Below are 27560 nucleotides of genomic sequence, written 5' to 3' on the forward strand. Positions count from 1 at the left end.
GGATGGAGTGTTTTATTGATGATCTACTGGATTTCCAATTCTGTTTTATTTGTTATATGATTATTAATACATGCTTTCAAGATCTTAAAAAGAACTAACTCCGCAGATCCTTCTAATTTGTTCATAGGTAAGCCAGAATACCAATGACCAAGGAGCCTGCAAAAGTAATCACACAAATTATTACAAACTTAGAACAGAGGAAACATTTTAGTAAGTATTCATTAGCCAGTTTAACAGGGATAAATACATAACTATATTAAAGTGTTTGTCTTAGCTAGATTACAAGAAGTTTATGGAGGGTGTCGTATTGTATGTTGCCTATAGTTAAAGTTGCCCAGCCTTTCCCCTAAAGACCCTCTTTCCAATTTATTTTGCTAAAATGTAACCCTTTGGGCTGAAATTTTCCATGCCAGGCATCTGCTGCAGGCTGAATTTTTTCAGAAAGTTTCAGCAAAAATTGTTCAGCTGTTTCCAAAAATGAAATTAGGGGAAAATTTGACAGGGTGCTTGTCTGTGTCAGAGATGTGCTTTTGCTTTTTTCTACGGAAAACCACCCAAATTTGGCCAAATTAACCTTTAAGAAAAAAATCTCAGTTGGCACATGCTCAGTAGAGACTTGTTAGAGTTTGGCTGCTAAATTCTCTGAAGATTCCATCTGTACTGGGCATAGTCTAGCCCAGGGATGCAGTAACTGAGTAGGACCTTCCTTGCAATAGTTCTTTCCAGCTGCTGGGATACCAGGCACAGGAACTGAGAGCAGAAACATTTTCTTTCCTGTGCTCTCTTTGCTGGTGCCTAGGTACCCTGAAAGAGGAAACTGCTTGACTTGAATGCAGAGAACAAGAATCAGACTGGGTGGGAAGGGAAGTGGGGGGAGTAGATTGGTGCCAGTGGGACTGGGACTACTTGGCAAAGGAGACTGGGAGCTGGGGAAAAGAAACCAGGGGATTGAGAATAAGTGGGTGGGTAGAAGACGGACATTGGATAAGGACCCAGAAGAGAGGGAGACTGGAACAAGGAGCCTGAGGGAGGTGAGAGTGGTTGGACAAGAAGACTAGGGCAAGCAGAGTAATAAAATCACATTTGTTTTGGAATATAGTATCCACACAGAGAGTTACACTGACATAGCTGTAGCAGAATAATTATCCCACTATAGCTATGCCTGTCTGCTTCCCTGGGTAGACAAGCACATGGCTTATGAGATCTGAGAACTTGACAATTCAGGATGAGCGAAGGCAGGCACATAACCAGACCCAAAGTTCTGTCAGTACACATCAATCTTGATCTGCAACATCCCTATTATTCCAGGCTTGGAACCTCTTCTGAGCAAACACTAACGGTCATGTCAGCCAATGTGGTTGGTTGGTGGAGTGGACAAATGAGAACTCTAATCTAGCTAAGGAGTTTTTATGGTGCCTATCAAGAAGGTATTTAAACACTGAGACCAGTCTTTCCCATGTAACCGTAGGCAAGGCTTGGGTTCATGCCTCCAGATTTAAATTATTAGTGTACTAAGAATGCACACTAATTCACTTTATTTTAAAAACCTCATGTTAATATTTTCCAAGTTTAATGATATAGTAAATGCAACAAAGGACTATGAAATACATATTTTAATATCAGTATTGCTGTAAGATGTTCTGTGTAGTTCTCTAATTGTTTTAGGACCCTTAGTGCCTCCTACAAAGCACTCCAACTTCAGTTCCCAGCAAAGTCAATGGGAATTGAAGGCATTCAGCATCTGGCAGGATAAGACTCTTAACGCATCTCAGGAAACCCTGTAGTTGTACAACACTGAATTACAAACTATCTAGTTGTAAAGAGTTTATACTAAAAGAGGAAAAGTCATTTACCATTCGCATCCAGGTTGGTAAAAAGCCTTTGTATAGAGACATAAATCCTTCACCTTGTATAGCCTGAATCAAGCAGTCTGCAGAAGACTTATACAGCAGTCCTCTAGCAATGAGGAAGGAGAACAAAATGAAGTTGGTGTTACAAATACACAAGTAGACTGTAGGAAATGAAAGTGTTTCAGCACCATCACCCCTGCCCAATATAACACCCCCAAATCTTCCATCAGGATAGCTCCTATGAAAGGTTACATTTAGAAACAAGATCCCCAGCGTAGACTCTCTGAAGTCAATGAAGCTATACCAGGGATTAATTCAGCCCAAAAAAGTAAACTATATGTAAAGTTCTCCTTTAGTTTAAAGTATAGTTATGGACCATTACTACAAAAATAGCTTTTATATGCAAAAATAAACACCAAGACAATAAAGCAGAAAGATAAGAGTAGACTAGAGATCCAAGGCCTATTGTATCGAAGAAATCAATGTGAATCTTTCCATTGACTTCATTGGGAGTTCAGTTCAGGTCCCAAATTACTACTGAAGTTGGGAAATACCCTCTCGGAAATATCCATACCTTCCCTGTTTATCTCTTGGTTGGTTCATTATCCGTGTTTTGACGACATCAGCAGGAGTTCCCAGGATAGCGGCTACCAGGCCAGAACACACACTAACAATAAAAAACACCATTTGAAGAAAAAACATATCAAGGTTTATCATCCCAATTCAACCACCTAGATCTCAGTTTCAAAAATAAAGACATTTGTAGGGCTGTTGACATTAAACCATGATTAATGCCTTATAACTTAATGTGGGTTTCCCAGTTAGGACAGAGCTGGGAAAAACTGCCTCAGCTCTGACACTCCTGTATCTCCACTCAGAACCAGTTGCCCTGGCTTCATTGGTACAATGTGAGGCATGCAGGGTCAAGTGCCCCCCTAGATTTCTGCTTGGCCTGCCTGGTGGAGGAAAGGAGAGGGGCTCCCTTCTCTTGCTGCGGGTGCGCCCCAGCAAGCTCCACCCTTGTCCCTGGCAGCCGAGCCTGGGCGGGGAGCAGAAAGGGCAGGACCAGCAATTCTGTGCAGCACAGAAGCTGCCTGTGAGAGAGCCTGGCTACGGCAGTGGCCTGCCCTGCCCCCTCTGCTTCCCACCTGGGCCAGGCTGCCAGGGACTGGGCCCGAGCAAGCCAGAACTGTGATGGGGGAGGGAGGGCTCCAGCTTGCTCAGCACTTGTCTTGGGCAGCCAGGCTGGGCGGGGAGCAGAGGCGGTGGGCCAGCCTGGGCCACCGCCCCAGCCAGGTTCTCTCTGGCAGCCGCTGTGCTGCACAGAGTCAGCGACCTGGAGTGGCCAGTTTCAGCTGCTGTAAGAAGCGGCTCCATCCCGCTCCCTGCCTGGGCCCAGCTGCCAGGGACAGGTTCCGAACGTGCTTGGGGAGGCGCACCGGCAGAAGGACAGAGCCCCTCCCATCCCCACAGGTAACTGCTGGAGCGGGGAGAGCGGGGCGGCCCCAGGTAGGGTGCAGGGCAGGGAGGTCGCTGGGCAGAGGAAACGGGGTGGTCATGTGTCCTCCCATTAGATTGTGCCCCCTTCCCCCCCAGTATCAGGAGGCACAAGTCATCATGAGGTAGTACATATCCTTGAAGTACAGCTGGAAATCTTGTGGAGCATGGGACCTTCCTAAGGGAACTACATGCACAAATACTCAAACACCAGGAAACTCTCTCTGGGAAAATACAGTGTATGTAGGTACTGTAGAATCACACCATAATAGTTCTGTGGAGCCAAGAATACAACAAAATAGAACAGTAGGTTATACTGGGACAGAGGAAAAATGAATGAAGACCAGATGGGTTAATGGAAGGTAACTGGTATAAATTAGCATTGCTTCACTGACTTTAACGGAACTATACTGATTTATAACAGCCAAGGATCTGGCCCGTCACTAACAACTCCCAAAATGCAATCCTAATCCATTTAAAGTCTTGTAATTTTGGATATGTGTGACTAGTGAAATTAAGACAACCATGGGGATTACAGTGCATCACAAACTGAATGAGCCAAACAGGTCATGCAGTTGTGAAAAAAGCTAATATTTTTTCAAGTGTATTAACAGAGAGTGTCATGTGTAAGACACATAGGAGGTAGTTGTTCTGCTCTACTCGGCATTGATGAGGCCTCAGCTGCAGTGCTGAGTCCACTTTTGGGCACCACACTTTAATAAAGAAGTGGAAAAACTGGAAAGCCTCTGAAGGAGAGCAACAAAAATAATAAAAGATTTAGAACACCTGACCCACGAGGAAAGGTTCAAAAAGAACTGGGCATGTTTAGTCTTTAGAAAAGAAGACAAAAAGGGGCCCTGGTAAGTCTTCAGATATGTTAAGGGGCTGTCATAGAGGACAGTGATCAATTGTGTTCCCTGTCCACTGAAGGTAGGGCAAGAAGTAATCAGCTTAATCTGCATCAAGGGAGATCTAGTTAGAAATTTTCCCCTAATATTAGTTAAATACTGAAATAGGTGACCAAGGGAGGTTGTGTAATCCATCATTGGAGGTTTTTAAGAACAGGTTAGACAAACACCTGTCAGGGATGGTCTATGTATACTTGTCAAGTATCAGAGGGGTAGCCGTGTTAGTCTGAATCTGTAAAAAGCAACAGAGGGTCCTGTGGCACCTTTGAGACTAACAGAAGTATTGGGAGCATAAGCTTTCGTGGGTAAGAACCTCACTTCTTCAGATGCACTGGCAGAGATGAGGGGACAGATCATCTTTTTTCTTTTTTTCCATGTTATGGGCCATATTCTTTGCTGGTTTAAATTGTCATAGCCACACTGACGTCAATGTAGCTATACCAGTTTGCCCCAGCTGCAGATCTGATCCTATGATTCTAGGACCTAAATTGTGCCAGGACTGAGGGGGAAAAAATGATTTAAGGACCAAATAAAATCAACTGGAAAGAGAGTTATCTGCATGACACATCCACAATTTCTATAACTGGGGGGGAACATGCTGCTACGGAACCTGTTAATACCTGGGTCACGAATTGATTACAAGACATGTATAAGGCAATTCTGCTTAGGTCAGCCATAGCACTGAATGTAAGAACAGGGGATGATTCCCCACCAAGGAGAATTTCAAGGTGGGTAAAACAGTAAGCAAAAGAAACCACAAATTTCCTAAGCCCTGGAGGGGGCTCACGTCCCAGAGATAAAGCCCTATGTGCTTATTATGAAGAGTTGCCATGTTCATGTAGAGGGCAGAAGACGAAATGCAGATAAAGTAGTTTAGGACCTAACCCTACCAGATCATTTAAGGTATCACCTAATTTTTCCATACACACAGATTCATTGGTCTCCAGAGAAGCAGCCTATGGAGAGAGGCCCAGAGAGCCATCTACAGTGTGTCTGATTTTAATATTCCTTCCATTGAGCAGATGGAATGAGATGGGGAGAACTAGATCTCCTGAGTCCCAGACCATTGCCTAAACTGCAAGACTATCCCTTCCTTCCTCTCTCCTTAGGATCCTTTAGGATACTGACACCTTTATTGGAATATTATTTGCCTTGGTACTCAAGAGGCAGTATACCATCCTATTCTCTACATCTGGCCCACTTCTGCCTAGGATCAAGTTCTTCACCATGGAGACACCTATCAACATTAGGTGCGTCTCCTGTTCTAATAGTTCCCTTTCAGTTCTTGCTTTTTGGTTACTGGTCAGCTACTGTCTATTCTCTGTCTGCTCGTGCTCTACCTCCAGGCAGAATACTTGAATTCCAAATATACTGTGTATAATTTAACAACACCACCAAGCACTTTCATATGCAATCTCAAAGTGCTTTGCAACATTGGGTAAATAGCATTATTCCCAGCTACCGCATGGGTAACTTAAGCAACAAGAAGCGAAGTGACTTGCCCACGCTTACACTGCAAGTTACTGGCAGAGCTGGAAATAGAACCCACATTCCCAGGTCGCAGTTGAGTGTCCTGTTATGGCTACCTCTGAAGAAGCAATAATTGGAAGACAGAGGGAAGCAGCAATGTGATTGTCCTTAAAAATAAAACATCACTGAGTGATTAGCTTGTGGCTAAAAGTTATCTCCTTAGCAATGTGGGAGGGGATAATAAAATAAGGCACCTTGCAATGCTGTGAGTCACACTATTGTCCTGAAGTGGTGTGTTCAGAAGTAAAAAATGTTTCACTGAGTCATAAGTAGTCAGATCTGTAAAGAGAGTAATTAGTAGAAAGAAGAATAAATGAGAAGTTACATGGTATTCAGCCTCCTTGTTATTGATTTAGGAGATAAAGACCTGAGCTAAATAAATCCCTGGTGTAACCATTGACTACAAGACTTGCACCAGGCTGGCATATACCCTGTTCCCCTTTACTACTGCCATCAGCTACATCTAGAGCAGTGGTTCCCAAACTTTAACAGCCCACGAATGCCTTTTCACTAAACTGTGAAATCTCGTGAACCCCCTCCTAAAAATGAATATTTTCAGGGATTTAAGTTTAAATTTCCTCAGTGTGATGGATACCCCAACTGCCCGGCTCCGCTCTTCCTGGGGCTTGGGCTGCCAGTCCCGCGCCAAGTGCTGGGGTTCGTGCTGCCAGCTCCCCCGCTGAGGGGGGCAGGGCTCAGGCTGCCGGCCCCAACTGCCCGGCCCCACTCTCCCTGGGGCTCGGGCTGCCAGCCCTGCATGGGGAGCGCTGGGGTTTGGGCTGCTGGCTCCCCTGCTGACGGGGGCAGGGCTCGGGCTGCCGGCCCCAACTGCCTGGCCCCGCTCTCCCTGGGGCTTGGGTTGTCAGCCCCGCACGGAGCACTGGGGTTCGGGCTGCCAGCTTCCCTCCTGACCGCCGGGACTTGGGCTGCCAGCTTCCCTCCTGACCGCCGGGACTTGGGCTGCCAGCCCCAACTGCCCAGCCCCGTTCTCCCTGGGGCTCGGGGTGTCTGCCCTGCAACCAGGTCCCACCTGCTGTCTCCAATGCCCAAGGTCCTCTGTCCACCATTAGTGAAATTTTTCTGGCAAACCCCCTGTAACGTTCAGCCAACCCCAGTTTGGGAACCACTGATCTAGAGCCTCCTCTCTGCTTTTCCCCTGTCTCCATCACAAAACATATTATTGGAGTATGCATATAGAATAATTGAACTCTCTCTCTCTTCCCAAAACCACCCACCTCTCCTCCTGTTTAACATGAAAACAGTAACTTGGAAAACACATTTCCAAGAGGAAATTGGGCAACAATGTTGTCAAACAAAATTGGAAACATTCACATAACTCTAAAAAAGGATTTTTTTTTTCCTCTTCTCTGTCACTTTTCTTTCTCTGGGTAAGCACCATTATCCCCATTTTGCAAATGGCAAAAATGACAATAGAGGGCATAAGAGAGTCTAAATTGGGATAACTTGATAAGGGGTTAAAAGGAAGTGTAAGTTAAAGTGACTAAGGATTTAAATGAAGACCAGTAGTCTCCTAGAAAATTAACTGTAGATTTAGGAATAGAAGACAGGTGTCCTGACCTTAGATTTGGTGTTTTATTTGCAGAACCATGCTGACTTCCTTAGTACTTTATAGTAGGGCTGTCAAGCAATTAAAAAAATTAATTGCGATTAATTGCACTGTTAAACAATAGAATACCATTTATTTAAATATTTTTGGATGTTTTCTACATTTTCAAATATATTGATTTCAATTACAACACAGAATACAAAGTGTATAGTACTCACTTTATTTTGGATTACAAGTATTTGCACTGTAAAATAAAAAAATTGTATTTTTCAATTCACCTAGTATAAGCACTGTAGTGCAATCTCTTTATCATGAATGTTGAACTTACAAATGTAGAATTATGTACAAAAAAACCTACATTCAAAAATAAAACAATGTAAAATTTTAGAGCCTACAAGTCCACTCAGCCCTACTTCTTGTTCAGCCAATCGCTCAGACAAACAAGTTTGTTTACATTTGCAGGAGATAATGCTGTCCGCTTCTTGTTTACAATATCACCTGAAAGTGAGAACAGACATTGGCAAGGCATTGTTGTACCCAGTGTCACAAGATATTTACGTGCCAGATGTGCTAAAGATTCACATGTCCCTTCATGCTTCAACCACCATTTCAGGGGACGTGCGTCCATGCTGATGATGGGTTCTGCTCGATAACAAACCAAAGCAGTGCGGACCGATGCATGTTCATTTTCATCATCTGAGTCAGATGCCACCAGCAGAAGGTTGATTTTCTTTTTTGGTGGTTCGGGTTTTGTAGTTTCTCTTTAAGACGTCTCTTTTAAGGCTTCTTTAAGACTTGCTCTTTTAAGATTTCTGAAAGCATGCTCCACACCTCGTCCCTCTCAGATTTTGGATGGCACTTCAGACTCTTAAACCTTGGGTCGAGTGCTGTAGCTATCTTTAGAAATCTGACATGGATACCTTCTTTGCGTTTTGTCAAATCTGCAGTGAAAGTGTTCTTAAAATGAACATGTGGTGGGTCATCAGCTGAGATTGCTATAACATGAAATATGTGGCAGACTGCAGGTAAAACAGATGGGGACATACAATTCTCCCCCAAGGAGTTCAGTCACAAGTTTAATACATACATTATTTTTATAACGAGCATCATCAGCATGGAGGCATGTCCTCTGGAATGGTGGCTGAAGCATGAAGGGGCATATGAATGTTTAGGATATCTGGCACGTAAATACCTTGCTACAAAAGTGCCATGCAAATACCTGTTCTCACTTTCTGGTGACACTGTAAATAAGAAGTGTACAGCATTATCTCCTGCAAATGTAAACAAACTTGTTTGTCTTAGCATCTGGCTGAACATGAAGTAGGATTGAGTGGACTTGCAGGCTATGAAGTTTTACATTGTTTTGGTTCTGAGTGCAGTTATGTAACAAAACAAAACAAAAAAATCTACATTTGTAAGTTGCACTTTCAGGACAAAGAGACTGCACTACAGTACTTGTATGAGATGAATTGAAAAATACTATTTTTCATTTTTACAGTGCAAATATTTGTAATAAAAATAATATACACTGATTTCAATTACAACAGAGAATACAATATATTATGAAAATATAGAAAAACATCCAAAATATTTAATAAATTCAATTGGTATTCTATTGTTTAACAGTGCGATTAAAACGGTGATTAATCACAATTAATTTTTTTAATCGCAATTAATTTTTTTGAGTTAATTGCGTGAGTTAACTGGAATTAATCGACAACCCTACTGTATAGTGTTTTTCAGGCCAAATTTGTAAGGTGATAGAAGTTACAAGTTAGTAAACAAATGTAAGTAAATGTAAGGAAGTCTGAATTGGTATAGCTTTTGTTCTGAGGGATGGAAAGACTAAATTAAAGAGAGAGAGAGAGAGAGAGAGAGAGAGTGTGTAAAACCCTAGACATGAGCACCCTCCAGTGACCAACCTCAGCAACACAGGCATAAAATTGCATTAAATGTTTAACCACAGGTGAGGATTTCTATACAAGAATTCCACCACTTTTTAGCTGTTCTGACAACCAACCTGGTCTTCTTTATTGGCACAATTTTACCTTCTTACTCCCACAATCACAGGAGGATTTCCCACATTCAAACACCCAATGTACAGACACAACAACAGGCTCTTCTTCCCCAGAGAGTTCTTCCAGTCCAACCGTTCCTGGGCTCTTCTTCCTTAAAACGGTCTTAAACCCAGTCCTCAATAACTGTACATCCAGACTCCCTTCCCAAGGTGGTTCCTCTCAGGGCTTTCACCAGAGGCAGGCTTCTTCCCTAAGCCCCAAATCACTTTTCTTTCCTCAAGTCAGGGATTCTTGGTGCCCCTCACAAGGCCCACCCTGCTGGTCCTTCCAATATCATGCTAGCCTCCTTCTTCCTGATAACTATCACATGATCCCCCTTCTAAACTTAGTAAGAGATAATTAGTTGGTCACAGGTGGACAAGGCCCACACATTCTTAAAGGACGAATTTCATCTGTGACAATATATACTTTAACTTTTATACCTTCTTGTTAGTTGTTATCCTTTCCCTAGCCCTTACAACACCCTTAGTGATGTATAACTTATGCCACCTCTGACACTGGCCCATCAATCTTAAAAATGGGATTTATATACATCAGCAACAAATACTTAAAATAGCCTTGGGCCAAGTGGCCTAGAAATTACCAGCCATTCTCCTAAGCAAATTCAAACAGGTCAATGAAAAAATGACAAAAGGCCAAAAGTAAAATGATACAGAGACAGAGGCCTTCTACTGAGCATTGGGACATTGAGGGACATGCTTGTGGAGGGAGTTCCTTAGGCAACATCCCTGAACCCAGAAGACCTCACCATCCTACAGATAAAACCCTCAGGAAGGATGGCAAAGACAACGCAACTTATCTCAATGGTCTTGGAAGGACAAAGGAAGAGAAACACTTCAGGAGTTCAGGCCTACTTTATTATGTTTACCTCCCATGTTTACCAGAGCAGCTCTTTGGACATTTGGCACCCAACCAGCCCAAAGGCCCCGAATTCCCCCTTCAGACAGGATCTTCACAAATGCATGGTGCACTCCACGAAATCTGAAATAAATAATATTTGACATTTCTCTAGCATCTCACACGTCTTTACAAACATTCATTCATTCAGCTAATGAGTAGAGAATTCAGTGATGGACACACTTCTGTTGTACACATGCCAGGAGGACTTCTTGTGCTTTCTGTAGCACACATTTAAAAAAAAAATTCTTAGGAATGTTTAATGCTAGTAAAGGTTATCGACCTGACAGCCCTGAAGACTGAAGTCCTCTATTTAGCCACAGAAGAGATCCTTTACATTAAGGGCAGTGATAATGCAAGCTTCCCCACACTGCCCCACCAGTGTGCCTCAACCATGACTTCAAGGAACTGTTTTGATGGGAGTTCAGTCTCCAGCCAGATCCTTAGCTCGTATAAATAAGCACAGTTCCATTAATGGAGCTATGCTGAAATACAGCAGCTGAGGATCTGGGCTCTTTGTGTCCGTTTAATCACTTAAGCTCTGTGTAACAGCATTCTCCTCTGTAAAAACAAACAAACAAACAAAAAAAACCCTTACCTAACCACAGGGTTTTGTGCAGTCATGATGTGTATAAATTAGGTGCATATATAGGCATATATTTTTGCACATACAGTAACTCCTCGCTTAACGTTGTAGTTATGTTCCTGAAAAATGCGACTTTAAGTGAAATGATGTTAAGCAAATCCAATTTCCCCATAAGAATTAATGTAAATGGGGGGTTAGGTTCCAGGGAAATTTTTTTCACCAGACAAAAAACTATATATAGATAGATACACAGTATACGTTTTAAACAAACAATTTAATACTGTTCACAGCTATGATGATTGTGAAGCTTGGTTGAGGTGGTGAAGTTAGACAGTGGAAGAGGGAGGGATATTTCCCAGGGACTGCCTTGCTGCTAAATGATGAACTAGCACTCGCTGAGCCCTCAAGGGTTAACACTTTTTTGTTAATGTAGCCTCTCAGACAAGGCAGCACGGACACGAGGGAGGGGAGACAGCATAGCAGACAGAGACAGACACACACCTTGTGTGGGGGGGGGGGGGAGAAAGAGAGAGAGAGAGAGAGATGCACATTGCCCCTTTAAGTAAGCTGACCCACTCTTAAGTGCATTGGTTTTTAAAGTGGATCAGGAAGTTGAGACAGCAGCTGCTAGAACGAGAGAGCTTGGGACTTCTCCCTCCGTGTCCCCTCCCTGCTCTATATGGAGAAGGGGTAAGCGGGGTGCAGGAGCAGGGGGGAGGGGGACACCCTGACATTAGCCCCGCCTCCTCCTTCCCCCCCCCCGCACAGCAAGCACGAGTATCTGGGAGCAGCTCCAAGTTAGAGGTCAGGAGCAGCACATGGCAGTGGTGGGAGGAACAGCTGAACTGCCTTGATAGCCTGCTGGGCAGCTGCAGCACAGGGAACTTAGGGGAGCGGGGAGCTGATAGGGGGGCTGCCGGTCCACCCTGGTTACAAGCCCCCCCCCAGCTCGCTGCAACGGGCTGCTCTTCCTGCAAGCAGTGGACAAAGCAGGCAGCTGCCAAATGACATTAGAAGGGAGCATTGCACAACTTTAAACGAGTATGTTCCCTAATTGATCAGCAACGTAACAACGAAACAACGTTAACCGGGACGACTTTAAGTGAGGAGTTACTGTACAAAGTCCTAAAAATCTGTCCCACACTGCATGACAATTGTCAACATCCACAGAATGACCACTCACAACAACCAAAAAATGCCAATTAAAATGAGCTTACTTGAGAACTTACCGTAATGGTTTCCCTTCTAGTCTTCTCTTTCCTTCCATTTGCATCTGCACCTTCACCAGATCAGTTGGACTGGCAAAAAACTGACCAATGGCACCAGCTGACATCCCTCCAACTACAGATTTCCTGTACAAAAGTAAAGTGGGACTTAAGCTCCCATTTTTCTCCAGAATACATTCAAGATGTTAACAACTATGAAGCCACAATGCCTGTTTCCCCAATGAAAATAAATGCTTGACTTAACGAACTCTGTAGCATCTTCCAGGTGAAATGGAATCTTAAACAACCACTTCTCACGTGAACAGCCAGAGCTTAATCAATGATTGTAGTAACTCCAGATGGCTAATATAGTCTATAATGTTCTCGTCAGTTTTATGCAGTGTTAAAGGTAACTTGGAAATAAAATATTTAATATACACCATCACCAATTTGTGCTGCTTGCACTCAGGAACAATAGAAATAGCCAGAAGTTAGTTCCTTCCCCTTAACTGCACTTTCCCTTTGTGATTTCTCTTTTATTTGGGAAGAAATTGGTATAAAATATTTAATGTCAATATAGTCTTTTTCTGTTTTTTGTAAAGTGAATTTGCACAGCAGTGGGCTGTAGGGCTCAAGAATGGTCTTCTTGGCAACTCTTGCTATTCCTATTGCATTTCAAGTTGTTACTTTCATGGTTAGTCTGCAGCACCTCCTCAAGTTCTCCGATTTTTGGAGGTAGCCCCCAGAAGTCTGAGCTTAGGCAGGTAATGCAACTAGCCAGGCTAGGAGGGAGGGGCATTCAGCATATTAACACTTCAAAGGGAAAACAACGAGGAGTCCTTGTGGCACCTGAAAGACTAACAAATTTATTTGGACATAAGCTTTCATGGGCTATAACCCACTTCATCAGATGCATGGAGTGAAAAATACAGTAGGCAGGTGCAAATATACAGCACATGAAAAGATGGGAGTTGCCTTACCAAGTGGGGGGTCAGTGCTAACGAGGCCAATTCAGTCAGGGTAGCCTATTCCCAACAGTTGACAAGAAGGGGTGAATATCAGAGTGAAAATTACTTTTTGCAGTGACCCAATCATTCCCAGTCTTTATTCAGGCCTAATTTGATGGTGTCAAGTTTGCAAATTAATTCCAGTTCTGCAGTTTCTCGTTGAAGTCTGGTTTTGAAGTTTTTTTTTGTTGAAGAATGGCCACTTTTAAGTCTGTTATTGAGTGTCCAGAGAGACTGAAGTGCTTTCCTACTGGTTTTTGAATGTTACAATTCTTGATGTCTGATTTGTGTCCATTTAGTCTTTTGCGTAGAGACTGTCCAGTTTGGCCAATATACATGGCAGAGGGGCATTGCTGGCACATGGTGGCACAGGGCCTGTCTGTCTGTCTCAGCTCTTGTCCCCTAGTGACCCTAGAATCATAGAATATTAGGGTTGGAAGAGACCCCAGGAGGTCATCTAGTCCAATCCCCTGCTCAAAGCAGGACCAACACCAACTAAATCATCCCAGCCAGGGCTTTGTCAAGCTGGGCCTCAAAAACCTCTAAGGATGGAGATTCCACCACCTCCCTAGGTAACCCATTGCAGTGCTTCACCACCCTTCTAGTGAAATAGTGTTTCCTAATATTCAACCTAGACCTCCCCCACTGCAACTTGAGACCATTGCTTCTTGTTCAGTCATCTGCCACCACTGAGAACAGCCTAGCTCAGGGGTAGGCAACCTATGGCATGCGTGCCAAAGGCAGCATGCAAGCTGATTTTCAGTGGCACTCACACTGCCCGGTCCTGGCCACAGGACCCGGGGCTCTGCATTTTAATTTTATTTTAAATGAAGCTTCTTAAACATTTTAAAAAGCTTATTTACTTTACATACAACAATAGTTTAGTTATATATTATAGAATTCTAGAAAGAGACCTTCTAAAAATGTTAAAATGTATTACTGGCATGCAAAACCTTAAATTAGAGTGAATAAATGAAGACTTGGCACACCACTTCTGAAAGGTTGCCGACCCCTGGCCTATCTCCATCCTCTTTGGAACCCCCCTTCACGTGGTTGAAGGCTGCTATCAAATCCCCCCCTCACTCTTCTGCAGACTAAAAAACCCCAGTTCCCTCAGCCTCTCCTTGTAAATCACGTGCCCCAGCCCCCTAATCATTTTCGTTGCCCTCTGCTGGACTCTCTCCAATTTGTCCACATCCCTTCTGTAGTGGGGGGACCAAAACTGGATGCAAAATTCCAGGTGTGGCCTCACCAGTGTCTAATAGAGGGAAATAATCACTTCCCTCGATCTGCTGGCAATATTCCTACTAATACAGCCCAATATGCCGTTGGCCTTCTTGGCAATGAGGGAAACACTGCTGACTCATATCCAGCTTCTTGTCCACTGTAATCCCCAGGTCCTTTTCTGCAGAACTGCTGCTTAGCCAGTCAGTCCCCAACCTGTAGCGGTGCATGGGATTCTTTCTTCCTACTCTGCTTGCGCTACATTGATGACGTCATAATCTGGACCCATGGGAAGGAGGCCCTTGAGGAATTCCACCAGGATTTCAACAATTTCCACCTCACCATCAACCTCAGCCTGGACCAGTCCACACAAGAGATCCACTTCCTGGAGACTACAGTGCAAATAAGTGATGGTCACATAAACACCACCCTATACCAGTAACCTACTGATCACTATACTTACCTACATTCCTCCAGTTTTCATCCAGACTACATCACACGATCCATTGTCCATAGCCAAGCCCTAAGATATAACCGCATTTGCTCCAATCCCTCAGACAGAGGCAAACACCTATAGGATCTCTATCAAGCGTTCTTAAAACTACAATACCCACCTGGGGAAGTGAGGAAACAGATAGATAGAGCCAGAAGAGTACCCAGAAGTCACCTACTACAGGACAGGCCCAACAAAGAAAGTAACAGAACGCCACTAGCCATCACCTTCATCCCCCAACTAAAACCTCTCCAGCACATCATCAAGGATCTACAACCTATCCTGAAGAACAATCCCTCATTCTCACAGATCTTGGGAGACAGGCCAGTCCTCACTTACAGACAGCCCCGCAACCTGAAGCAAATACTCACCAGCAACTACACAACATACAACAAAAATGCAGGGATTGGTTCCTGGGTTAGCAACAAACCCCGTTGCCAACTCTGTCTGCATATCTATTCAAGGGACACCATCACAGGACCTAACCACATCAGCCACACCATCAGGGGCTCATTCACCTGCACATCTACCAATGTGATATATGCCACCATGTGCCAGCAATGCCCCTCTGCCATGTATATTGGCCAAATCGGACAGTCTCTACGCAAAAGAATAAATGGACACAAATCAGACATCAAGAGTTGTAACATTCAAAAACCAGTAGGAGAGCACTTCAATCTCTCTGGACACTCAATAACAGACTTAAAAGTGGCCATTCTTCAACAAAAAAAAACTTCAAAACCAGACTTCAACAAGAAACTGCAGAACTGGAATTAATTTGCAAACTTGACACCATCAAATTAGGCTTGAATAAAGACTGGGAGTGGCAGGGTCACTGCAAAAAGTAATTTTCACTCTTTTGATACTCACACCTTCTTGTCAACTGTTGGGAATGGGCCACATCCACCCTGACTGAATTGGTCTCGTTAGCACTGACCCCCCACTTGGTAAGGCAACTCCCATCATTTCATGTGCTGTATATTTGCACCTGCCTACTGTATTTTTCACTTCATGCATCTGATGAAGGGGGCTTTAGCCCACGAAAGCTTATGCCCAAATAAATTTGTTAGTCTCTAAGGTGCCACCAGGACTCCTCGTTTTTGCTGTTAACTAACATGGCTACCCCTCTGAAACTTCAAAGGGAGTCTTCGGTTTGTCTGTTTGAACAGTCACCCCAACTTGTGCATCACTGAATCTAGCTCCATTGAGATACCCCTGAATGTTTCTACTGATGTCAACTGTGCTAAGCATGAGAGATCAGGCATGTGGTGATTTTTAGCATATGATGCCCTTTTCTTTGTCTCGATAAAAATATTTTTATATCCATACTTCCACTTACAAAAGGAAGCTGGTTTCTGCGATGGAGAAGAAATAAAATCCTCTGAAAACCTCTTACATTTAGGGTTTTTCCCACACTTATGATTTAAAGGCACAATGACAAGATAAAAAATGAACATATCATTTACAAATAAGTCCTTACTTGTGCTCCATATATTACTAGTATAACTGAAAGGTATTACTAAATCTAAATTACTTTCACCAGAAAAGGTGACCTTAACAGAGGGTTAAATGCTAGGGTGGGGGGAGACATGGAAAATTATAATAGGGTCAAAGGAGCAAGAAGAAGGAAATGAGTAGGAGAAAATATTGGTAGAGAGGGGTGTAGCTTGTTCAGAAAGCACAGGCAGGGAATAAAGGGAGGAGGGTGGCATTATGCATAAAGGATATATACTTGTTCTGAGGTCCAGAAGATGGTGGGAGGCAGACCAGTTGAGAGTCTGGATAAATATAAAAAGGGTTAAAATAGGGGTAATGTCATGGTGGGGGGGGGGGGGTCTACTATCAACCACCCAATCAGGAAGAAGAGGTGAACGAGGCATTTCTAAGACAATAGAAATATCCAAAAACACTGAACCTGGTAGTAATGGGGGACTTTAACTATCGAGATATCTGTTGGAAAAGTAATAATGGTAACATACACAATTTCTAATAAGTTCTTGGACTGTATCAGGAACAACTTTTTGTTCCAGAAAGTGGAGGAAATAACCAGGGAGAAGGCCATTTTAGACTTGATTCTGACCAACACAGAGGGATTGGTAGTGAATCTGAAGGTAAAAGGCAATTTGGGTGACAATGATCATGAAATGACAGATTTTGTAATTCTAAGGAAAGAAGGGAGTGACAGCAGCAGAATAAGGACAATGGACTTCAAAAAAGCAGACTTTAATAAGTGCAGAGAACTGGTAACTAAGGTCCCATGGGAAGAAAATCTAAGTGAAAAAGGAGTTCAGGAGAGCTGGCAGTTCCTCAAGGAGACAATATTAAAGGAACAACTGCAAACTATTCTGATGCAAAGAAAAGATAGAAAGTATAGTAAAAAGCCAATACGGCTCCATCAAGAGTTCTTGAATGACCCGGAATCCTACAAAAAGTGGAAAGATGGTTAAATTGATAAGGAGGAGTACAAAAGAACACCACAAGGATGTAGACACAAAATCAAAAAGGCTAAGGCACAAAATGAGTTATACCTGGCAAGGGACATAAAAGGCAATAAGACGAGCTTATTTAAATACACTAGGAGCCAGAGAAAGACAAAGGAAAATGTAGGTTGTCTACTTAGCAGGGAAGGAGAGCTAAAAACTAGGGCTACGAGTTTGTCACAGGGGTCATGGAATCTGTGACTTCCAGAGACTTCCATGACTTGGGCCCCCCACTGTAGGGTCGCCGTGGCTTGGAACTATGGGGCCTGAGTTCCCAGCCACAGAGGGAGACAGGGGTGCCCTGCAGCTCCCAGGCAGTGGGGCTGCTCTGCGAGCTCCCGGACACGGTGGGCACTGGAGCCCCTGGGAGTTCCCAGCCGCCGCAGCCGCTCTGCGGCACCTGGCCCCATGGCTGGCGGGGGTGCCCAGGAGCACAGAGCCACCGCAGCCAGCGGGGGTGCCCGGGAGCACAGAGCCAGAGCCACCACAGGTGGCATGGGTGCCTCAAGTTTGGAGCCACGGGTGATGTGAGGACCCTGCAGCTCCAAGCCAGGCACCCCTGGGCAGTGTGGGGAGCCTGCAGCTCCCCATTTTGTGATGCATATTTTTAGTAAAAGTCACGGATAGGTCAGGGGCTTCCATGAATTTTTTCTCTATTGCTCGTGACCGGTCAGTGACTTTTACTAAAAATATGCATGACAAAATCTGAGCCTTACTAATAACCAATGACGTCAAGAAAGCGGAGGTGCTTAACGCCTATTTTGCTTCAGTCTTCACTAAAAAGGTTAATGGTGACTAAATATTCAAACACAATTAATATTAACAACCAGGGAAGCAATGCAAGCCAAAATAGGGAAAGAATGGGTTGAAAATATTTAGATAAGTTAGATGTATTCAAGTCAGCAGGGCCTGATGAAATTCATCCTTACGGAATTAGCTGAAGCAACCTCAGAGCCATTAGCAATTATCTTTGAGAACTCCTGGAGGACACGAGAGGTCCCAGAAGACCGGAAAAGGGCAAACATAGTACCAATCTTTAAAAAGGGGAACAAGGAGTACTGAGGGGAATTACAAACCAGTCAGCCTAACTTCAATAACTGCCAAGATACTAGAGCAAATTACTAAACAATCAATTTTTAAGTACCTGGAACATAACAGGTTTATAAGGAATAGTCAGTGTGGATTTGTCAAGAATAAATTATGCCAAACCAACTTAATTTCCTTCTTTGATAGGATTATTGACCTAGTGGATGGGGGGGAAGCAGTAGAGGTAATATACCTTGATGTTAGTAAGGCTTTTGACACAGTTCCATATGACATTCTCATAAGCAAACTAGGGAAATGTGGTCTAGAACAGTGCTTCTCAGCCGGTCCGCCACTTGTTCAGGGAAAGCCCCTGGCGGTCCGAGACGGTTTGTTTACCTGCCGCGTCCGCGGGTTCGGCCAATCGCAGCTCCCACTGACCGTGATTCGTCGTCCCAGGCCAATGAGGGCTGCGGGAAGCGGCGCGGGCCGAGGGATGTACTGGCCGCCCTTCCCACAGGCCCCATCGGCCTGGGACGGCAAATCGCGGTCAGTGGGAGCCGCGTTCAGTCAAACCTGCGGACACAGCAGGTAAACAAACCGGCCCGGACCGCCAGGGGCTTTTCCTGAACAAGAGGCGGCCTGACTTTGAGAAGCGCTGGTCTAGCTGAAATTACTATAAGGTAGGTGCACAACTGTTCGGAAGATAGTACTTGAAGAGTAGTTATTAATGGTTTGCCTTTAATTTGGGAGGACACACCAAGTGGGTTCTTGCAGGGTCTATCCTGAGTCTGGTACTATTCAATATGTTCATTAATGACTTGGATAATTGAGTAGAGAGTATGCTTATAAAATTTGCCGATGACACCAAGGTGGGAGGGATTGTAAGCACTTTGGAGGACCGATTTAAAATTGAAAATGACCTTGACAAATAGGAGAACTAGTCTGAATTAAACCACATGAAATTCAATAAAGACAAGTTCAAAGTACTTCACTTAGGAAGGAAAAATCAAAAACCACAACTAAAAAATGGGGAATAACTGGCTATGCAGTAGTAATGAAGAAGAGGATCTGGAGGTCATTTAGCACTTCTGCCATTTCCACATTTTCTGTTATTGTTCCCCCTCGCTTCCCCACCATTGAATAACAGGCCTACCCTGTCCTTGGTCTTCCTCTTCCTTATAATGTATGTGTAGAATGTTATTATTCTTTATGTCTCTAGCTAGTTTAATCTCATTTTGTGCCTTGGCCTTTCTTATTTTGTCTCTACATGCTTGTGTTGTTTGTTTCTATTCATCCTCTGTAATTTGACCTAGTTTCCACTTTTTGTGGGACTCTTTTTTGAGTTTCAGATCCTTGAAGAACTCTTGGTTAAGCCAGGGCTGTCTCTTGCCATACTTCCTATCTTTCCTATGCAGTGGGATAGTTTGCTCTCGTGCCCTCAATAATGTCTCTTGGCAATTTTTCAAACTCTCTTTAATAATAGAAAGATTCATTGCAAATTACTGACTTGGCAAGTTAGTGATTTAGGGTGAAATCCACTCTGTGCAAACAACCAATGCAAGGACTATGTACCACTTAAATCTTCAAAGTAGAGATCAAATAGTAACTTACACGTTGCATAGGCCTTGTGTTGGCCAACAGCATATGAATGAATTTCACTCCAGGCACTTGTCTACACAGGAAAGTGGCACAGGTTTTTAAACTAATTTGGTCAAACCAGTGGAAACCCCTTTGTGGACACTTCTATTTCAGTTTTGCTCAAACCTCTTCCCAGTCAACTTAAACCAAGGAAAGCTTCTCTTCAACTGAAATAAGAGTTCCTCACAGATGTTTGCACTGGATTAATTAAATCAATTTAAATTCACACCTTAGTTAAACCAGTGCAGCTTTCTTGTGTAGACAAGCGGTGAGCGACAATTTTCCAGGGCCTATAGAACTGCTGTAACAACAACAACCACAACAGTAAGCAGTAGTGCATATATACAGAATTACCAAAGAGGAAAGCTCTTGTCTTCAGCTCTACCAAGCACAGAGTCACGAATGTGTTCATATGTAACCATCCGCACTCCGGAGTATACTACAGAAAACAAAACCACAAGAGAATTTTTAGAGCAGCCCTCTCTTTTGTTTGTACTATAATAGAAAACCAAGAGATTAATTGTAAAACATTTACCACAATGGGACCGTTGGTCCCGACTGAGGCATTTGGTTGCTACTGTAATAACAAATAATCCAAAAGGAGAGGAAGAAGAGGCTGAATGGAATATTTGCCCTAGCTATGAACTTGTTAGTGTAACGGAATCTCTTTTGCTAAGTGGTATTTCTTGTCACAGATATGAGGCGTCTCAGCACTTTAAGACACTTTACTTCGCTGGCCATCTCGCCACCAATCTGTGAGATTTGTTTCATTTCCAGCAAACTAGCTATTAATGAATCCTCTATGTGCGTTCCCTCCCACAGGTGCAATCCCTTTAAGATTTGCTGCTGTCAGTGCATTTGCAATTAAAAAAAATATAAACCAGCTATCTCTGAGAACCTCTTCCCGCTAACGAGAAGGGCATGTGGGGCACTAGACTGCAGTTCAGATTTCATGGTTTCAAGTCCTGGCCCTGCCATGGACCTGCTGGGTGACCTTGGAAAAGTCACTTCCCTTCTGTAAATTGAGGGTAATGATATTGACCTCCTTTGTAAAGCACTTTGAGACCTACTGATGAATGTTGCTGTATAACTATCCACTTCAAATTCCAACCTTTAGTTAATTTAGATTAATTTTCTTGGATGTCTCCATGTAGACAAGCCCTTTGAGTCCTGGACCTCAATGGAAAAATAGGGGGTTTAACTGAAAATGTTTGATTGTATGATTTGACTGCACATTCCAACTCAGGCAAGGATGTAAGTAACAGCGAAAAGGCTTGGAGATGGAGCACTTGGGTCCCTCTAGAGGCTATAATTAAGGCTGTGAGTGTCACGGAGATCCCGGATTCCGCGACTTTCCGGCACCTCCATGACTCCTGCAGTAGCTGGTACGGCTGACCCCAGGGCCACCCAGGCAGCTACTGCTCAGGCAGCCCTGGGGCCAACCGCACCGGCTGCTGCTCAGGCGGCCGGCCCCAGGGACCACCAGAGGAGCAGCAGTCCTGGGCGCTGCCCCGAAGCAACAGTGGCTCACTGAGCTGCCTACCCCCCCGGAGCAGCAGCAGCGCCCTGGTTTGCCTCCCCTCCGGAGCAGCAGCGGCGCCCCAAAGCAGCAGTGGTGCCCCAGGCGCACCTAAGATTTAGTCAGAGGTATTTATAATACAAGTCATGGGCAGGTCATGGGCTGTGAATTTTTGTTTATTGCCCATGATCTGTCCATGACTCTTACTAAAAATACCCGTAACTAAATCTTAGTCTTAATTATAATGTTGTTTACTCATAGTTCTACGTACTGTATTGGAACTAGTTTATATTTTGATTGCATGAATGATAACACATTGTAAGGCATTACAAGTAGTACAATCTGGTTAGGGAATGCAATTCCAGTTCAGCAAGGTAGGGTTGGGAGAACTCCACTCTAAAGACCAGGAGCTTTATGCCAGCAAGCATGACTAGGGTCTAGTGTTCCTCTCCATTCCCTACCTGGAGATTCCAAACCCTGCGCAGAATGATTCTGTAGGACTGAACTGATGGCAGTGGCAATGGCGATGAAGCCACACTGTAAGGCCTGACTAGACCAGCTGTGGCAGGGGTACCAGAACTGACTTCACAGCAACACCTGACCAGACCATCTGTGACAGGTCTGCAGAACTGACTTCACAGTGAGGCCCAACTGGACAAGCTGCGGTGGGGATGCAGAACTGACTTCATGGCAAGACCCAACCAGAGCAGTCATGTTAGGCAGGCCATTCATCTAGTTTTAGGTCAGACAGCCCTGTTTTTAAATTGTTTTTCCCCTACCCTGTACTGAGACAACACAGGATGTGGTTTTGTCTGGTATCATGGCTAGGGGCTGCCATTTTGAAGAGCACACTGCCCCACCCCTGCCTACGTGACCTAACATGCACGATGCAGGCCAGTCATTCTGGCGAGGGTGGAGATATGCAGGCGGGGGAATGTCCCATCTTCTGGGGTTGTGTAAGTGGCATTCTTGGCACTCATTCAGGGCACGTCTTCACTAGCAACATTAAAGCACAGTTGTGGCAGTGGTTTGTGTAGTCGCAGCAGACCACGGAGAGAGAGCTCTTCCAGCGCTATAAAAAACCCACCTCCACGAGGGGCGCGGCTCCCAGCGCTGGTGCACTGTCTACACTGGCACGTTACAGCGCTGAAACTTGCAGCGCTCGGGGCAGTGATTTTTCACACCCCTGATCAAGAAAGTTGCAGCTCTGTAAAGTGCCAGTGTAGACAAGCCCTCAGACAAGCCCTAATTAGAGCTGGGAGTGAGGTTTCAGGTGGGCGGGAACTGTTGTGCAATTAAGGTGGCCAGTTACTGTTTGGGTCTGCAGGGTTGACTGAACAACTGACACACTAACTGGGTTTGGGTTGTCATATTGAACGTAAATATATGTGCAGTGATCATGCTTTAGGACTTTTTTCTCCCCCCCCCCCCCCCAAATAAAAGGAACCAGTGGTTCCAGGATCCCAAGGATGCTGAGTGCCTGTGAATAGGGAACAACGACCTGCAAAGGTAACTGGGGCGGTTTTACTTTAACTTCCCAGAAGTCAGAATACAGTTCTGGGTGATAGCTCAAGCCATAGTTTAAGAGGACCTCTAGGCACATTGAATGACCCCTTGTGCTGCCATTGGCACTTGCCAGAAGGGTTACAAAGAGACATGGCAGGATTATGACACAAGACAGCATAGCTGTGGGACACAGCACACAGCAGTGGTTTTCAAACTGCGGAATGTAAGGCACTGGGTTGCAGCAGCTCTGGTCAGCACCGCCGACCGGGCCATTAAAAGTCCTGTCAGCGGTGCTGCCCGGCTAGGCAGGTTAGTTTCTACCTGTTCCGACGCTGCGCTGCGCCCTGGAAGCGGCCAGCAGCACATCTGGCTCCTAGGCAGGGGGGCCACGGGGCTCTGCACACTGCCCCCGCCCTGAGCATCAACTCTACACTCCCATTGGCCGTGAACTGGCCAGTGGGAGCTGGGGGAGCCGTGCTAGTGGGTGAGAGCTGCGTGGAGCCGCTTGCGCACCTCCGCCTAGGAACTGGAACTGCTGCTGGCTGTTTCCAGGGGGCAGCGTGGTCCGCAGTGCCAGGACAGGCAGAAAGCCTACCTTAGCACCCCTGCTGCGCCACTGACCAGGAGCCGCCCGAGGTAAGCCCATGGCCTAACCCTGAACCCCAATCCCCTGCCCCAGCCCTGAGTACCCCCCAAACCCAGAGCCCCTTCCTGCACCCCAAACCCCTCATCCCCAGCTCCACCCCAGAGCCTGCACCCCCAGCCCATTGCCATGACCCCCTCCTGCACCCCAACCCCCTCACCCAGCCCAGAGCCCCCTCCCACACCCTGAACCCCTTATTCCCAGCCCCACCCTGCAGTCCTCAGCCCCACACCCCAACCCTCTGCCCTAGCCCTGAGCCCCTCCACACCCCAAACCCCTCATCCCCAGCTCCATTGGGTCATGGGTATCAACAATTTTCTTCAACTGGGTCACCAGAAAAAAAGTTTGAAAACCGCTGGCATACAGCATTCTGACTCATTGCTATGGGACAAGATAATCACCTATGTGTCTGTAGACGGCCGGTGTTGCTCCTTGCCAGAGTTTTAGTAAGCCTTCCTCTTGAACAATCCCTGCTGCAGTACGTAGCATGCCACGGTAGGGTACAGCTCTTCCGGCAGCAGGTCCATACCGACAAACAGCAGCTTCACCTTGGATCTGCAGTCGCGTTTTCGTGAGATCCAGGGGAAAGGTTACTAGCAGAAAATAACAGGGAACACAGCTGAACAAAGGCCACATCCTGCAGAACACAATGTTGCGAAACGCAGGCTGGCAGCGTTTGATTTGCCACAGGCGCTGTTAGCAGGTGCACATCCTGACTGAGACAGGAGGCTCATTATTCATGGTGCCTTTTGACAAGATAGCAAAAATACATCAATCGCCTTTCAGTCTATCCCAAGTTCTTTTCCTTCCAAATCCAATGCTTACCACCTGCCCCGCTTTTGAAGTTTCTTTGAAGAAGCATTTGGAGTTTCTGGAAGATGCTGGAGCACGTTAAATCCTTGTCAATTACTTCCACCCTTTTACATACTCTGTGACCAAGACTCTGGTGTGCACAATGCAGTTGGGCAGGTCAGGCACCCCCTCATTCTCAAGTGGCCACTCGGCATTTCCAGAGGGAAAGCACACTCTGCAGAGCCATGCCGGGGAGCATGAAATGGGCAGATGTTTGACTGCTCCATCCCACAATGTGGGGGAGCTGTTTTGAGCAGAGGGGGAAGCAATCTTCTATTGATGTGGATCAGGGGTCGGCAACCTCTGGCACGCAGCTCGCCAGGGTAAGCATCCTGGTGGGCCGGGCCGGTTTGTTTACCTGCCGCGTCCGCAGGTTTGGCCGGTCGCGGCTCCCACTGGCCGCGGTTCGCCGCTCCAGGCCAATGGGGGCTGCAAGAAGCCGCGGCCAGCACATCCCTCGGCCTGTGCCGCTTCTCGCAGCCCCCATTGGCCTGGAGCAGCGAACCACGGCCAGTGGGAGCCGCGATCGGCCGAACCTGCGGACACGGCAGGTAAACAAACTGGCCCGTCCTGCCAAGGTGCTTACCCTGGTGAGCTGCATGCCAGAGGTTGCCGACCCATGGCGTGGATTAATAGAAGATTACTTTTTCCCTTGGAACAAAGCAGAACCAGGGAAAAGAGTGTCCCTTAATCCCTTCCCTGTGCTGCTTCTGGGGCAGTGCATTTACACACTGCTCTTACATAAAAAAAAAACAAAACTTGACAACAGCTAGGCTTCTGGTGTGCCGAGACCACTGCCTCTTATGCTAACAAACACTGCCTTGTATTTCCCAGGCTGTCTGTATCCATCGGTTGTCTCTTGTTTTATACTTAGATTGTAACGTCTGTGTAGTACAGACTATCTCTTGGTTCTGTGTTTGTACAGAGCCTAGCACAATGGGGTTCTGGCCCATGAGTAGGGCTCCTAGGCACTACAGTAATACAAATAACAAACAACACTAATAATAATACTTAGGGATGCCAGTAAAGTCACAGTATAATCCCATATTATAAATTATTATTTCTTGTATTGGATATCTTTAAACAAAAGAGAACCCTTAAATCACTAGGACATTGCACCCAGTTTGCATGTACAAATTAATAGTTTACCCTACATAGATATTACAAAATATCAAATTATTTATCACAGTGCAGCATTGTATAGGCATTCCCTCTTCCTTAAACGTCTGCTATCTCTTTGTTGCACTGACACGTCTCTAAAGACAGCTCTGCTGTAATTAGAAACATGAGCTTCCCAACTAGATTAGATCTCTTCTTGGAGAGAAGGGGGAGCGCTACTCTAAACTAACTGTAGAAGGCAAATTACTCCCACAGTCAACTTCAACTGATTGTTCTGCCTTTTTGGTGTTCTATCAGAAAAAACAGTACATTGCACATTTAAATCACTCAGAACTTGTCTTGGTTCACTATTGCATCCCACGTTTCTCAACAGCAAAGATTTAGGGCTAGTCTACACTGGCAACGCTAAATTGCTGCTGTCCCAGCACTATAAAAAAAACCACCTCCACGAGGGGTGTGGCTCCCAGCGCTGGTGCACTGTCTATACTAGCACTTTAGAGTGCTGAAAATAGCTGCAGTGGGGGGGAGGGGAGGTTTCACACCCCCAAGCGAGAAAATTGCAGCGCTCTAAATTGCCAGTGTAGGTCTGAAATACCTACCGCCGAGCAACACCAAGTTTGCAAAGCAGCAGACCCGGAGAAACCATGTGATCAGAGGAGAAAGTAAGCCAGTACTGTCTGGACCACCTTCCCCAGGTTGGCGAGTTAAAGGGACCGGGACTCCCTACAGCGGCCAGAGCCCCAGCCCTTTAAATCGCCTCCTGAATCCCGGGGTAGTGGCGGCAGGGCTCCGGCAGTGATTTAAAGGGCCCAGTGCTCCAACCGCTGCGGGGAGCCCCGGGACCTTTAAATCACTGCCGGAGCCCTGCCGCCGCTACCCCGGGGCTCCAGCAGTGAGGCTCAGGCAGCGCTTTAAAGGGCCCAGGGCGCCTGCTGCTGTGGGGAGCCCTGGGCCTTTTAAAGCACAACCTGAGCCCGGCTGCCAGAGCCCTGGAGGTAGCGGCGGCAAGGCTCCAGTGATGATTTAAAGGGCCAGGGGCTCCCCACAGCAGCCAGAGTCCCAGGCCCTTTAAAGTGCCACCTAAGCCCTGCTGCCGGAGCCCCGGGGTAGTGGCAGCAGGGTTCCATCAGCAATTTAAAGGGCCTGAAGCTCCACTGCTGTAGAGGTGGCCGGAGCCCCAGGCCCTTTAAATCACCTCAGGGGCTCCCAGCCACCCCTGCAGCTGGTGGGTCCCAGGGTGATTTATAGGCCCCAGGGCTCCCAGCTGGAGCCCCGGGGCCTTTAAATCTTGATTTAGAAGCCATACCTCTTCCAGTCTGTGGTCAGGACTCCAGCATACTAGTAAGTGCTTTAAGTTACTTTCACCCCTGCATGTGATGCAATATATTTTTCAAGCTGCACTACACAGAAAAGCATAAAGAGGAGAGGCCAGCGTAACAAGTGCCCTGCGCCCAGAAGTTGTTGAATGTTGAGGCAGCAGTGAACAGCGAGCTGAGGGAACGGGGCTGAGCATTTTCCCTACCCCCCACCCCAGTCAATCACGACTCCCTTCCCTCTAATAAAATCATAGTGGCTAGTACCTAGTTCTGCAACAGCCGCTGCACAGGCTGACAGCGCGAACTTGCTGGTTCGGGGCCATCTCTCTGGGAAAGGCAAACTCCTCTCCTCCTGGGGGTAGCATTCAGCATGTAACATAACAGGCACACTCACTCACCCACCCACCCAAAAGAATCTGGAAAGAATTAAGTCAGTGAGTCACTCTCTTGAGGTCATTTTCCTAAAGTTCTAGCAGCACCAAGGAGCCCTTACCCCGCACCGTCTTCCGATAAGCAGACTCCAAAGTCTCTGCTCAGTGACATAACTAAGTCCTACAGAAAGGCTTCTGGGAAATGTAGTCTTTTATCCAATCGCTCTCTCACATGCGATAGTGAACGT

At 45.7% G+C, this 27560-nt stretch overlaps 1 protein-coding gene across 3 annotated transcripts; it reads right to left on the reverse strand.

The window, feature by feature from the left end:
- Positions 1-27: 27 nt before the first annotated feature.
- Positions 28-27488, reverse strand: SLC25A27 (solute carrier family 25 member 27). 3 transcript variants are annotated; one of them, XM_054024316.1, is made up of 9 exons: positions 27435-27488; positions 24056-24247; positions 20341-20425; positions 12143-12265; positions 10299-10411; positions 5980-6064; positions 2425-2517; positions 1854-1956; positions 28-156 (listed from the first exon to the last, which is right to left on the reverse strand). In XM_054024316.1, exons 2-9 carry the CDS (start codon positions 24141-24143, stop codon positions 85-87), a joined length of 762 nt encoding a protein of 253 aa, XP_053880291.1. In that variant the 5' UTR covers positions 24144-24247; positions 27435-27488; the 3' UTR covers positions 28-84. The 3 variants fall into 3 exon arrangements, with proteins under 3 accessions (XP_053880291.1, XP_053880290.1, XP_053880292.1); XM_054024315.1 differs by lacking the exon at positions 27435-27488 and adding an exon at positions 27206-27375; XM_054024317.1 differs by lacking the exons at positions 28-156; positions 27435-27488 and adding exons at positions 1596-1778; positions 27206-27385.
- Positions 27489-27560: the final 72 nt, after the last annotated feature.

This window comes from Malaclemys terrapin, chromosome 3 (genome assembly GCF_027887155.1).
Source record: "Malaclemys terrapin pileata isolate rMalTer1 chromosome 3, rMalTer1.hap1, whole genome shotgun sequence".
In the NCBI taxonomy this organism is placed as follows: domain Eukaryota; kingdom Metazoa; phylum Chordata; order Testudines; family Emydidae; genus Malaclemys; species Malaclemys terrapin.